The following is a 15,936-nucleotide window of genomic DNA, read 5'->3' as shown; positions in this document are numbered from 1 at the left end:
TAAATCAATTTGTATTCTCTTCTCCTGTAAATTTATCTTTCTCCTTATAATTTTCAGACCTAGTCAGGAACCCTAAGAGGGTTCAGGAAAACTTTTTCCTTCCCTACAAAAACCTCTTTCTTCAACTGAACATAAAGCCTGCGCTTCACCAACCTCCAAAATAAAAAGAACCTCAGTTATCTGAACATGTTCTAGGATTTTCTGCATGTATCTTCTCTGACTGGAACCCTTTCTCACATCTTTGTCTGCCTACCTTATTCATCATTCAGGTCTCAGCTTAAAAACGTCCTCTGCAGAACTTCCCACATTCCTTCTAGATCAGGTTATATGCCTTCGCAATGCCTTTCTATGCTAGAATGTCTTATACTTTATTATAATCTTTTGTATTAATTGTCTGTTCCCTTGGTGACTGTGCCTCCATGAGAAAGGCACAGTGTCTGTCTTGCATACTGTCCCTCTAGGGCCCAGCACACTGTCTGCTAGAAGTAGGGGCTTAAGAAACTTGTGTTAAATGAAAATATCATTATCAGTTAGTTCATCTTTCAAAATATACAATATTTTATAGTATTAAACTGACCCACACTATAGACACTAAAGCATAAAATATTCTTAATGTACCAATTTCATATAGTTATTAATCCAGCCAGAGATAAGGTTAAAGATGTGTGTTCAAAATGAACCTTCCAAGAAGAGTATGTTTAGAATATGCTAGATTTTTTTTTTTTTTAATTAACAAGACAGGAAACAACATGTGTTGGAGGGGATGTGGAGAAAGGGGAACCCTTTCCTGCAGAGGCAGGAAAGTCACTTGGTGGTCCATATACACTATGGAGTATTATGCCTCCATCAGAAAGGATGAACACCCAACTTTTGTAGCAACATAAACGGGACTGGAAGAGATTATGCTGAGTGAAATTAGTCAAGCAGAGAGAGTCTATTATATGGTTTCACTTATTTGTGGAGCATAACAAATAGCATGGAGAGTTAGAGAGGAGAAGGGAGTTGGGAGAAATTGGAAGGGGAGGCGAATCAAGAGAGACTATGGACTCTGAAAAACAATCTGAGGGGTCTGAAGTGGCAGCGGGGTGGGAGGTTGGGGTACCAGGTGGTAGGTATTATAGAGGGTACGGATTGCATGGAGCACTGGGTGTGGTGAAAAAATAATGAATACTGTTATGCTGAAAATAAATAAATTTAATTTAAAAAAGTGATAGTATAAATCATTTAAAATAAAACTACCTTAGAGAACTGTTAGTTGTAAAAAAATAATTAAAAAATAGTCATTTGAGAAGCAAAATGGTGCCTAGGTTCTATCTTGATCTAAAAACAAGACAGAAAGAGAGAGAGAGAGAGAGAGAGAAAAGCTGAATTAAACTAAACTGAACTAAAAAAAAAAAAAAAATAGAAGCGCATGCTCTTTTGTTGAGGTGTTAAACAGCTACAGAGGTGAGATGGTATCAGCAGGGACACAAGATTTGATTCTCTGTTCCTTCAAACCTCTGGTCCTTTTCTCATGCTGCAAACCCTTCCTACCATAAAAGAGGGAGAAGAGGAGGAAATAAAATAGGAGAATCAGAAGGAAGCATCACCAAGTGGTTTTGAAAAATTCAAATCCTTCCCAAACAAGCAAATGTGGAGAAAACAAATAAAGCAAAAGGGTATCCTATTTCTTTCCCACATCAAGGCTCTAATTAGGCACTCGGGGCATGCTGTGTAAGAAGGAAGACTTTCATCCTTCCTCCACATACACACATTTGTTTCAGTGGGTGGGTTCACCAAGTCACCAAGGAGTCTTTTGAATGTGACCCTTGGTCCCTTAATAGACTCTGTCCACAAAGGACAGATAGAGAGTTAAAGAAAGGGTAACTTTCATAAAATGAAGCAATATCATTTATCACTAATTACCTGTTCATAATAGTGGATATTCTCCTCAGCCGTCTCTGTAAACGCTGACTTGATATCATTTTGCATATTGTGTTTCCATCTTTCCCAGTCTGCTTTCAGGGCATTATTAGCGCATTCCACTTTATCTTCAAGTTTTCCGATCTCTTCTGTAAGCTGAATTAGATAACAACGAGAGATGCATCAATCTACGGATTCTTGTTACTGAAATGAATTCATCGGATCCAAGCCAATCATTCTGTCAAGACAGCTTAAGAATAATTCTTTGTTTGGAAAGTCACCGGCATTCACCCTCTGTACTAATCAGTTACAGAAGAAGAAGACTGGGTACATGTCAGAGATGCTGAGTAGAGTTCTAAGGTCTGCCACCAATTAGCATTTGACCTTGGCTATGTCCCTCAAGCCTTGGGCTTGGGTTTCACTATTTATAAAACAGAGGAAATTGAACAAGTTACCTCAAAATTCTTTTGCACTAAGTCTCATTACCACTATTGTGTGTGGTGATAATATTTATGTTAAGAGGTATGGTGTCATTCGCCAGCTTCCCATTCCTGGTCCTCATTTTTCAGTTGTTTTTAGAAGGCTCAATTAACTGACATGGTATAATATCCACGAGGATTATGCAGTCCCACCTGGAGACCCAGAGGATTAACCTGCCAAATATCATGGAGCTGGTAACAGAAGCAGGTTTGTATCTCTAGATGCCTGCTAGTCCATGTACCATTAGACAGGCTTAGTGTGATATTTACCTCTCATCCACCAACTTCTGAGCATGTAATCCATCAATTTATTGTTTTATATTTGGTGTGTTTACATATTAATACATATACTTATACAGACTTTATTTATGTACCTATTTATTCATATATTCAGCACATGTTAAGCACCTTCTCTGTATCAGGCATTCTTCTAGGACTTGGAGATTCAGCAGTGAAGACAACAGACAAAAATCCCTGCTTGTACCAGAAATTATACTCAACCGCAGAGACAAACCAAAAGCAAGATAAATGAAACAGGAACTATCAATTGAGAATTAATGCTAAAGAGAAAAAAGGAAGCAGATAGGTAGATACGAAATGGAGGAGCTCACATAAGATGACAGCTCACATAAGATGACAGGGCAAGCCTCAGTGGGGGTGTGTCATTTGATTAAATATCTGGAGTCAGCATGACGGTGAACCATGAGACTCTCAGGAGGAAAATCATTCCTGGCAGAGGAAACCCCAGGGCAATGGACTGGAAGTGGAAGCATGCCTGGAAGGCCCAAGAAGAACACGGAGACTAGCATGGCTGTGGCATGTAGTGGAGTGAACAACAAAGGGAAGGTTCTAGCAGATGAAGTCACAGAAGGAACGGGTGAACAGATCCTACGGAGCCACGCACTTGGTGGTAAAGTTGATGGATTTTATGCGGTTTGATCCCAAGGCCAGGAAACTTCAAGCAGAACTGATAACATCTCTCTCATATTTTCAAAGGGGCATCATACCTTACCACTGTGGTGTACTGAAAAGTATTTGAAAGAGGCCATTACTTAAGAAGATCCCCATTTCGGAGACATTAAAATGTGAAAATGTGTCTTAGAATCAAAATATGTTATTTTGCTTCAAATGCTCATGTGAGTTATTACTCTTTTTCATTATCATCATTATTATTTTTGCTATGGAATTTTGCTTTTCTGTCCTTGTTTCATTGCAGCTATATTTGCTTTTATTTCCTAAGAATAGACATTTGGTATTATATAAAATCTTCCATTACCAATGGGAGATCTATGTTAATAGTAAGGTTAACTTACCTGTTTTTTGCAGGGGCAGGAGAAGGAGATATTTTTTTACTCGTTTTGTTTGTGAACTATCTCAGTGAGGCCACTTATTACTTTAGAGTATGTGTATTCTTTGGGGTGATTATTCTACCAAATCTTAGAGACTCTGTCTAAAGCGGTGTTAATGGGCTATATTAAAAGGATGTTCGATGGTGGGCTGTGGATGCGAGGGGATAAGATAAGAGTAAAATTGCTGAAAGTCCAAATATTTCAAACAGGATCTGGGTCTGCTGGAAAAAACTCAGGGGCAGGTTAGAGAACTTCACTCCTCTGGGTTGTTGGGTGAAATTGTGCTATTTTTCATAACCAGATGGAAATTACCAGCAAAATGCCTCTCCTATGTAGAACCAGGAGGCACCTACACCAGTGGTAAGCTCACTATTACTCTCCTCTCCATAGCTTCTGCAGTCTAAAATTGCTATGCACTAGAATGAGATCACTGGCAGACCCTCTCCTAAAATAGGCTTTAGGAAATAGAGTATCTAAGCCATATATATTTTATCTTTCTCCCCTTCCTGACAGTTTAACATGACGTCCCTGCCATAAGGGGTTTACAGGAGTTTTCCCTTCATCAATCCACAACTCCGCTCACAGAAGCCCTTGGAACTGGTGGTCTGGCTGGTTGGTGCTTCTGCTCCAGCTGAGAGTTACAGGAGAAGTCCTGTCCTGTTCTCTGACCTCACTCTCACCTACAGAAAGAAGGGGTACAGACTTATCACCACGGCACTGTGATTAAGGAGACTGAAGCCGGGTTAGACTGATTTCAGTTTAAGTCTCACTTCTGTCTTTATAAACTATGTGGCATTGGGTAACACTAGCTATTGAAGCCCTAGTTTCTTCAACTGTAAAATGGATATAAAAATAACAATACCTACACATAAGGATTTTATTTTATATTTTTTAAAGATTTTATTTATTTATTTGACACAGAGAGAGAGAGATCACAAGTAGGCAGAGAGGCAGGCAGAGAGGGGTGGGGGGATGTAGGCTCCCTGCTGAGCAGAGAGCCCGATGCCAGGCTCGATCCCAGGACCCTGAGATCATAACCTGAGCCAAAGGCAGAGGCTGAACCCACTGAGCCACCAGGTGCCCCGGGACTTTAAATGCATAAAATAATAAACACTAATTCTTTCACAATGCCTGGCAATTTGTTTATTAAATGTTATGTATTACCAGCACCACCTCCACCACTGTGACCACTACCATCACCATCATAATCGTCATCAACATCGTCAACAGTGGGTGAAACTGAAATCGATTCCCTCTCCTTTTCCAGAATTTTGCTCTCTGGGAGTATTGCATTCTTGTGCCAGGGTCTTGGTCTTAAGTCATTTTCTAGTGCTATTTCTTTATCTGTTCTCACCAGGGTGGAAGATGATGCATATGCTTTAAATCTATATGATCAACTCTTGTCATTTTTTTGTCACTCTACATGAGTAATTTTTCTTTCTTGGATGATTTCATCATGATTTCAGTTGGAAAAGGAGAAAAGAGACATTAGGTATTTCCCCACACTAAATCATCTTCCCATCATTTCAATTCTAGGAATCTCAAATTGATAATAAGCACAAAGCATCTGGTTCAAATGAAGAGTGAGCTGGACTCTATCTTTCCTAATAATCAGCAAAAGCATAGTATGTCCTTTCCCTTAATTGACTTCAATTTTGGCAAGTTCTTTGGTATAAGGAACTGTGCATTTGGATGGTGCCATCCGGGCTTAGAACATATACACTCAACAAAAGATAACCATTTGGGAGAGTAAGATGTGCCAGAACCTGGCAGGCCAAGGAAGCCCTTCCTGCCACACAGCAGGTTTCAATAACTCTAAAAGCAGGAAATTCAATTCATATTCACTACTATATAATAGCACAGAAAAGACTGAATTAAAAAGGATTAAAGCTTGAATAATTGTTTTCACAAATCCTGGAAGTGATTTGGCCCTCTGTTAGTGGAAAAACAGAAGAAGCAAGCAACCCTTTTTGCCAGGAAAATGTTATAATACCAGAATAAATAGTACAAGATTGTAAGATAGTGGGAAAAAAAATAAGATTTATATTTAACAGCAAGGCTAATGGGTAATTTCTAGCTTCAGTTATATTCAGCTAGAAATTAGCCACACAATTAAATGAAAACCATTAATAGCAGAGCTCAGGCAAACAAAACAAAGTCTTTGTCCAATAGTGACTCCCTACTATAGTACCAGTAACAGCAACTAGAATAATAACCATTTATTGCACTTCTGCCATGGGCCATTGCATTAAGCTATATACTTTACATATATTATTTCATTTAATCTGCATAATAATGTTGCAAATTTGGTATTATTATCTTCTTTTTACACGTTAGGAAACTGGGAGAAAAAAATGAAAGAGATCATACAGTTTTTTAATAGCATTACGGAGATTCAAACTACAGTCTGCCTAAGTCAAAGCCCATGTTTTTTTTTTTTTTTTTTTTTTCCATATTAACAGCACCAAGCTAGCTTGCCTATGGCTTTCAATGTTGAAATGATTCAGCTTTAACTCACGGAGCTTGTAATCTATTAGAATATATGAAGGCAAAAATGCAATAAAAACCAAAGACTATAATACAAAGCAGAATGTGATATATATACTACAATTGAGGAAAAAATTAAGAATGATATAGGACGACACAGAACGGAGGATTGACTCTGATTGGAGCAGGGGACATTTTAACTGTCAATTCAGAAGGCAGAGACTGGGGAAGAAACACCTGGATGAAGGTAAGGTATCAACAAAACCACAAAGATGGCATGCTACCATGATAATGGAATGGATAAGAGGTATGTTTGGAATCTGGAGGTAGACAAGAAGAAACCAGAAACACTGCTGGATAGGCTAATTAAAGTTTCACTGCTTGAGGGTATAAATTATATTGAGCATGAAATGGATTCTTTGGGAAATGGCAAATCACTAAAAGACAGAGCTCTATTTCCAAAGTCAGTGATGTACAGGGATGGTTATAGAAAAAGGGAGGAGAGGAAAAAAGGAAACCAATTAACTGCATTGGCATCGTGAAGAAACAATGGTAAGGAGGACCGGCTTCATCCTAGGCACTCCCTCATCCAGTAGTACTCACTCAGCATCCATCTAGTCTGTATTAGGAACTAAGATAAAGGGCATCCCAGACTGCAGTGTAGGAAGACCCGGAGCTTACCTCCTCCATGGGCACACCAGATCTATACATATATACAGAGCAATTTTTCCTGAAGAACTGAGGGCTGATTGAACAGCCAGACAAAAATGCCACAAAAATAGAAAATTAGAGGCCAATATCTCTGATGAATATAGATGTAAAAAAATCTCAACAAAGTGTTAGTAAAACAAATTCAAAAGTGCATTAAAAGGATCATATACCATGATAAAGTGGGATTTATTTCAGGGATGCAAGAATGTTTCAATATCTACAAATCAATGTGGTACACCACATTAAAGAGACAAAAGATAAAAATCATATGATGATCTCAACAGATGCAGAACAAGCATTTGACAGAAGTTGGCATCCACTTATAATAAAAACTCTCAACAAATTATATACAGAAGTAGTGTACCTCAACATAATAAAGGCCATATGTGACAAACCCACAGTTAATATAGTTAACACTATATTCAATGATGAAAAGCTGAAAGTTTTTACTTTAAGATCAGGAATAAGACAAAGCTTCCCACTATACAATTTTTATTCAAAATAGTAGTGGAAGTCTTAGCCACTGTAATTAGGACAGAAAAAGTAATAAAAACTATCTACATTGGACATAAGTAAAACTGTCACTATTTGTAGATGACATGATACAATATATAGAAAATTCTAAAGATTCCACAAAAAACTATTAGAACTAATAAATTCAGTAAAGTGTTAGGATACAAAATTAATATACAGAAATCAACTGTGTTTCTATATGCTCATAACAAACTATCAGAAAGGGAAATTTAAAAAATAATCCCATTTATAATTGCATCAAAAGAATAAAATACCTAGGAATAAATTTAACTAAGGAGGTGAAAGACCAGGACACTGAAAACTGTAAGTCACTTATAAAAGAAATAAACAAATAAATATAGGGATATTCCATGCTCATGGACTGGAAGAATTAATATTTATTAAAATGTCCATACCACCCAAGTCCACAAAATCCCCATCAAAATGCCAAGGGCATTTTTCAAAGAACTAGAACAAGTAGTCCTAAAATTTGTATTGAACCACAAAAGTCCCCAAATAGTCAAAGCAATCTTGAAGGAAAACAAACAAAAACAAAGCCAGGAGTGTCATACTCCCTGATTTCAAACTATTCTACAAAGCTACAGCAATCAAAACAGTATGATACTGGCAAAAAAAGAGACATAGATCAATGGAATAGAATAGAGAGCCCAGAAATAAACCCACACCTTAGATGGCCAATTAATATACAACAAAGGAGGCAAGAATATACAATGGGGAAAAGACAGTTTCTTTAATAAACAGTATGGAGGAAACTGGACAGCCACATGCAAAAGAATGACACTGGATGAATATCTTACACCACATACAAAAATAAATTCGAAATAGATTAAAGACTTGAATATAAACTTGAAACTATAAAAAACTCCTAGCATAAAATAGTAGGCAGTAAACTCTTTAACACTGATCATAAAGATATTTTTTTGGACCCATTTCTTCAGGCAAGAGCAACAAATGCTAAAATGAACACATGGAACTCCATCAGACCAGAAGATTCTGTACAGTGAAGGAAACAATCAACGAAACAAAAAGGCAACCTACTGAATGGGAGAAGATATATGCAAATAATAGACCTATCAAGGGTTTAATACTCAAAATATATAAAGAGCATACACAATGTATATTAAAAAAAAACCTGATTAAAAAATGGACAGAGGACTTGGATAGGTATTTTCCAAAAGAAGACATATAGATGGCAACAGGCCCATGAGAAGATGCTCAACATTAGTGGTTACCAGGGAAATTCAAATTAAAACAAGAGGTATGACCTCTCTCATCTGTCAGAATAGCTATCACCAAAAAGATAAGAAATAACAAGTGCTGGCCAGGATGTGGAGGAAAGGGAACCCTTGAACACTGTAGGTGGGAATGTAAATTAGTGCACCCACTACGGATCCCTCAAAAAATTTTTAATTCCTCAAAAAATTAAGAATAGAACTACTGTATAATTCAGCAACTCCACCTCTGGGTATTTATCTGAAGAAAATGAAAATAATTCAAAGAGATATATGCACCCCTATGTTCAATTAATTACAGTAGCCAATAAATGGATGCAACCCAAGTGTCCACATATAGATGAATGGATAGAGAAGATGTGGTGTAGATATACAATGGACTATTATTCACCCACAAAAAAGAATGAAATCATGACATCTGTGACAAAATAGATGGACCTAGAAAGTGTTATGCTAAGTGAGATAAGTCAGAGAATGACAAATACTGATATGTGGAATCTATAAAACAAGACAAACAAACAGAAACAGATTGATAGAAATAGGAAACAAACGGTTGGTTGCCATGGGTGGAGGGGTGGAGGAGATGAGGGTTGGGTGAAATAGTGAAGATGAGTAGAATGTACAAACTTGCAGCTATAAAATAAATAAATCATAAGGAATACTGTCAATAATATTGTGATAACTCTGTGTGGTAACAGATGGTAAGTAACTAGATTTATCATGGGGCTTGCTTTGTGGTATATAAAAATACTGAATCACTATGATATACACTTGAAATAAAGAGGATATTGTATGAAGAGTCAAGAAACTGACCTTGCCCTGAGGGACTCATACCCAAAGGGAGGGATTAAACAATCAACCAGATAAGAAATGCCAGATAAAGGCATTTTATGTAAAGCAAATAGCTGTTTACAGCCCTAGAAGCATGTTTACTTGGGAGCATCTGAAAAATTATAGGTGGGTTGTGAAAGTTGGTACCTAGAGCATGAGGAGGGGAATTTAAAAAGATGAGGAAAGGAGAGGCTGGTAGTTTTCAGGTCCTGATGGGTTTCCTTAATAGAAGACAAGTAAAATCACTGAAGGAGGCTGAGGAACCGAAAGGACCCAGGGACAGTAGTAACGATCAGATTCCTGATGCAGGGTCACTGAGAGGAGAAAACTTAAATGCTGGGGGACAGAATCAGTAGGGTTTGTCAACTGACAATAAGTGGGCATTGGGAGAAAAGTCCGTTTTGCTGTGAAGATTAACTGGAAGAACAGGTTCCAGATAGGAAATGAAAGCCTGAAAGTGACAGGTACAGTCTTATAGAAAGAGAGGGACGTACACTTCTATGTAAACATTGAAAACCACTCAGTCGTATGTAGGGCGACAAACAAATTTTGGAGTTCAAGATCACACTCAAGCTCTGAAACTCTGAAAGTGACTTTGCTGTAGTAATTTGGGTGGTTTGGGCAACCAGGGAGGTGATAGGGAAATGCTAATTATATGCAAACACAGATGAATATTTTAAATAACAAAAAATGAGAGCTGTATGTTTCTGGAAAACACTCAGAGAAGTGCTCTGCATCTCAGTGCAGCTGATGCACATTGCCTAGCTTCTGGACAAGACAAGACTTCTCTTTATTACCAAGGTTTTTAGTGTAATATGTTAATGATGCTTAATTTGCCTTAGAATTCTTCTAGAACAGAAAACAATGATGCGGTTCATTTGAAAACTATTAAAACACTTGTTCCAATAAAATGAGTGCCTAATCCTCCTCTTTAAATATATGAATATATAAGTCTGGTTCCATTCTTTAGCCATATCTCTTGATTCGATAAATTATTTTATAGCACTATGCTTTCAAGGTCCTCAGAAAACTGTAAAACATTTTACAAGTAATTCAAATGTCATTTACACTGAATATCCTCATTTCCAGAACATTTCTGTATGTCCAGGGATCTGCTGCAAGTGGGAAGCAGGACATGTACCTGGAGTGTGCCTGCCTCGGTGACAAGTTCTCCACATCCTAATGACAAGATGCTTTTGTGACCCAGATTCCACATGTCCCGTCCACTGAGGCAGCTCCACTCTGCAGAAGTAACATTTACTTTTCTTCGCCTTAGGGCATTAATACATTGGTTTGGGCTCCTCCTGTTTTCCCGAGTTTTAAAAATTTCACAATCACACACATGTAGAATAGGCTCCTTAATAGTCACGTTTCCTCCTCTGTAATATGAGGAGAAAGTCCCTACTTAATAGGATTCTTTGAATAATATGTTGGTAAAAACCCTGGAACTAAGCACTTAGTGCACCTTAGGGTTAGAGCGGCACCCCAAAGTGACCATGGAAGGACTGGTGTGTCAGAAATGTCCTGAGTCTGCCAGCTCACTCATTTTTACTATCTTAGAGAATCCTTACTGAGAACCTGCATAAAAAAGGAAACAGCAGTCATAAAAGAAACAAAGAGACACTCTATCAATAGCTCAGAAAGCTTCCCCACAAGCCCCAATATACCCGAGAGCGTTGGTACCCAGACGTCTATGTAAGGCCATTCCATCAGGAACCCCTCCAAATCAGAAAAAGTCCAGGCATCACCTCCATTTTAAAGAATTAGGTTGCCATGTCATCTTAATAAAGTATCCCACTTTAACCAAGGAACATTCATATCTTGTTAATCACAGAATGATAAAATCCTAAAACAAAAAATGCAAATGGACCTTTTGCTCCCCTGACTCTGAAGGCACTTTAGAGTCTCCTCCTAGTAACTAACAACACCTGATCAGCAACTTAAGAAGACCGCCATATTTCCAAACATTTTCTTCGGCCTTTAGTTTTTCTTATTTATCAGAGATTAGTTATTAGTTCCTAGAAAATACATTAGTTCAGTCAACAGCTACTTGTTGAATTCTAACTGTGCCAAGTGACATGCTAGCACTGGTGCCCCCATGTGAAATACTTCCCTTCTTTTCTCACTCACTTTTTGGCATACTGATTTCATAGAGACAGATTCTTTACCTAATGTCAGAAAATGTTCTCCGTTCAGATACAATTTCATGATGAGATCAATATGGAATGCCTTAATCTATGTCTCTGAAATTGGAATTCCTATATACACATTAATACTCAGGGATGGCCTGAGTATTAATTATTGCTAATGTCATGAATAAATGTGGTATAATCTTTTATGATATTTTATGTGGATAGATATTTTATGGAGATCATATACAAATAGTTTTAAATTAATACAAACATAAACCTATTATGGAGTAGTGATACTCAAATGAAACTTTAAAATGTCAGAGCTTAAAAAAATGTTCAGCTTCCACTGGCAATTAATGGGTCCTTCTCAGATGACTGGGGTATACTTTCCAACTTTTCTATATCGAAGAAAGTAAACTCTTAGGGTAAAAATGTTTGAATTACACACTACATTAAAATATGTGTTAGAAGCAAATCTGCTTGACTGCTGAACTATATATTTAATAAATAATTAATATACTTTGGCATGGTAATTCTAGAGGAGTTAATTGCCATGATTACCAACAATTTTGTCAAAGTATCATTTATAAAAATTACAGACTGAGAAAGCAGTTTCCTCATAGTCTATTTCTCTAGGAATAGCCAGGCTGATGGGAGAAAATACCAGTCAAACTTTTTTCAATCACTGTGGTCTATCCCTGCTAAATAGTGGTCTAGGGGCGATTTCACTGACCTCTCCAAGAATTACCCTAGCTGACTATTCAATCATCCATCTTTTATTGCTTATCTCTTACATTATAATCTAGAACTAGTGGCAAGTAAACGCACCTTTCCCTCACCCTGTCTTGTCTCCATTTGCAAGCAAGTAGTAAGACCATACAGGCAGCACAATTAAAATTGAAGAGTCTCTCCAGTATCATGACTAAGTCCCTAACCTAACAATGAAACAGCTTCTTGGGGTCTGCTCCAAAAGCATTATTGGAAGAATTTTTTCTTCATTAACAAGTAATGGCAATATCACAAAACTCAGTCCAACGTGGAATAATTTTTGAGGTTAAAAAGACTTGATACGAAAACTGATACTCCCTCCATAAGCAATAGTAATGACAAGTCATTCTTTTTCTTTCCCCAGTTTCACTGAGATGTAATTGACAAATGAAATTGTGTATGTTTGAAGTGTACAAGATAATGACGAATCATTCTTACTTAGAAATAGAGATATAGGGGCGCCTGGGTGGCTCAGTGGGTTAAGCCTCTGCTTTCAGCTCAGGTCATGATCTCAGGGTCCTGGGATCAAGCCCCGCATCGGGCTCTCTGCTCTGCAGGGAGCCTGCTTCCCCCCCTCTCTCTGCCTGCCTGTGATCTTTCTGTCAAATAAATAAATAAATAAATAATCTTTTTAAAAAAATAAATAAATAATAAGAAATAGAGATATAAAAGTCCTACAACAAAGTCAAACCAAACCCACCGATGGTAAAGTTGAATTTACCTGGGATCCAATGACGGTTAAAGTGAGAAAACCTCTTAGTGTAAATTATCACATTAAGTGCATAATGGAGAAAAATCATACACTTACACGAGTAGATGCAGACAACTATCTAATAAAATTCACCACTCACTTATGAATCAACTTCCTATCGCAGAGAATAGGAACTGTATAAATCTGATTAAAAATGGGGGGGATAGCAATCATCATTACTAACGAAAAAAATCTTGAAAGCATTTATGGTAGAATCAGGAATAATAGAAGAATGTCCCATCACTAATAACATTATAATGCATTTTTTAGCCAGCTCAGTAAGAAATGAAATAAAAAAAGAAATATAAAGTATAATGGTTGAATAAATATTAAACACCAAGAAAATAAACAAAACTATCAATATGCACCCATGATAGGAAGGATATCCTACCTAGTAAATCTCAAAGAGTCTACAAAGTATTAAAATTAAAACTGATTTAGAAGATTGCTGGATATAAGATAAATATGCTCAAGTGAATTGCATTTCTTTACTCGAGCCAAATACAAAGTTGTAAAATAAAAATTTTTTAGATTTATGATTTCAGATACACACAAAAAATAAGGTTCTTAGGAATAAATTTATCACAAAATGTAGAAGAACTTTTTGGAAAAGACATTTTTGAACTTTATTGAGAGATATACAAAAAGACTTAAATGAATGGTGAGTATCTGACAAATCATTCTATTTTACATCTTCTAGCTAGTTCTCTTTTCTCTAATTTCAGCTTAAATATGTTTCTCAGATAATCTTTTCCAGAAGAATATTTATGTACAAAGTGGCTTCTTTTGCTGTTGTCTATTTCAGACCACTGTTCATTTCCTTAACATTGATTAACAATAGTTAATCTTTTTTAAAAAATTTCCTATGTTGAAATGTAAGTTTGTACCATGAGGACCGTGTGTCTATTTTTTTTTTACCATTTTACATACCCCCCATGTTTACACTAGGTGGGAATTTGATAATTATTTTTAGAATGGAGGGATGATTTTAGAAAAGTGAAATATTAGTAATGAATCTAGGCCTTTTTCCCTACTGCCTTTCCAATGATTATTTCTTTACACTTCTAAATACCACACAAAATTAAAATGAGCCGGTACCCTAACCCTAAAGTAATAACATCACCAAAATTTTGAACAAAACAATTTGAGAATAATAGCTATTCTTTCTTAAAAATATCTTCATTGTTTTCTTTTTTAAAATGGCTTCTCTATTATTTCCTTTTATGGAAAAAAAATCAACCATTCAATCTATTTATTCAAATGCTAAAAATTTCTCTTCATCATCAGAAAAGCTGGGAAATTATCATTTCGAAAAGTTCTTGAAAATAATATACCTAAATAAAAAGATTTAGATTGCCACTCCATCAGAAGACAATAGAAAATTCAAAAATCCAATTCTAATCTGACAGCTATGTCTTCTTAACAAGTATTAATTAAATTGCAGGGGAGAGATAAGAGGGCTCTTAACAATAAAATTATATTATTTTCTGATTCGTGAGAGAGGTAAGATGTGTCTGGAGAAATCAGATGCCTGATTATACAATGCTGCTCAGGCATACATATGATTACTAAGTAGTACCTTTTTTATATACTTTACAATACACACATTTCTTAAAAAGTAGAAACCTTTCTCTCTGAAACCCATTGGTAATTTTATTATCCAAATGGAACATGTTCAGGAAAACACAATGCATTTTTTTAAATGTCAATTTGAATCATAAACACCCACAAATGTAGTTGACACATCACCTTTCAATTCAGCATCTCCAGCACCACTAACATCTCTCAAATAAAGAATATGATTTCCTGTAACACTGGAGGCAACAAAGCCCATTATTTAAAGGGTCCTATTTTTAAAAAAGTAGTGATCTCCTTTGAATCTTCTGTACAACAGAGGTATAGTAAATACATATTGGACTAAAGAGGATTTATCACTTTCTAGGTGTTTCCATGAGTCTTGTTCATAATAAACCTTTTAAAAAGAAATGATGTATCTCCTTAAATATTAAAAAGAAAGTCAAGGGGATACCCGAGTGGCTCAGTGGGTTAAGCCTCTGCCTTTAGCTCAGGTCATGATCTCAGTGTCCTGGGATCAAGCCCCGCATCGGGCTCCCTGCTCAGCGGGGAGCCTGCTTCCCCCTCTCTCTGCCTATTTGTGATCTCTCTGTCAAGTAGATAAATAAAAATTAAAAAAAAAAAATCAAGATCTTTGACCAATGTAATAATTTCCTCTGTTTGTTTCTGAAAAGCATAATTTAAGCTTAGTAAAGCAATATGCTTTATTATCATTAGGTTGTACTGAGATTAAAAGTTATTTCAATGCAAAATCTAAACATGTCTTTTACAAGCCTTTATAGGCTCTATAATTTTCTGTCAAAAGAGACTTTTATTTTATTCATTGCTTAACCAAACAATACCTCACATATTATCTCATTTAATTCTCACTTATAAGGCAAACGTTATTTTTCCCATTTTACCAACAAGAAAAAAGTAAGGCTTTTGAGGTCTCAGTGACTTTTTTTGTAACTTCTTTCTGAAACCTGGGTTCTCTAACTTGTGATCCAACCCTCAAAACACTACTTAACTCCAAAATGGGCCAGTGAACTTCAGTGCATGAGAAAACAGCTCTCAGAGCTACACAAAGGAACTTCCATCTGCATGTAAATCTTTTCTTTTTAACTGACATATAACATTATATTAGTTTCAGGTATACAACATAACAACTCAGTATCTGTACATATGTCAAAGTGATAACCACAA

The 15,936-nt window shown here is 36.4% G+C and overlaps 1 protein-coding gene across 2 annotated transcripts in view; it reads right to left on the bottom strand.

The window, feature by feature from the left end:
* Positions 1–15,936, bottom strand: part of SNX7 (sorting nexin 7) — a 95,770-nt gene that overhangs the window by 22,146 nt on the left and 57,688 nt on the right. For both annotated transcript variants that reach the window (XM_059136192.1, XM_059136193.1), the window contains exon 8: positions 1,906–2,058. In XM_059136192.1, coding sequence (XP_058992175.1) covers positions 1,906–2,058 — 153 coding nt within the window. The remainder of the gene's footprint in view (positions 1–1,905; positions 2,059–15,936) is intronic.

Source organism: Mustela lutreola, chromosome 10 (assembly GCF_030435805.1).
Source record: "Mustela lutreola isolate mMusLut2 chromosome 10, mMusLut2.pri, whole genome shotgun sequence".
NCBI classification, from domain to species: Eukaryota; Metazoa; Chordata; class Mammalia; order Carnivora; family Mustelidae; genus Mustela; species Mustela lutreola.
This window is presented reverse-complemented; position numbering and strand designations above follow the sequence as displayed.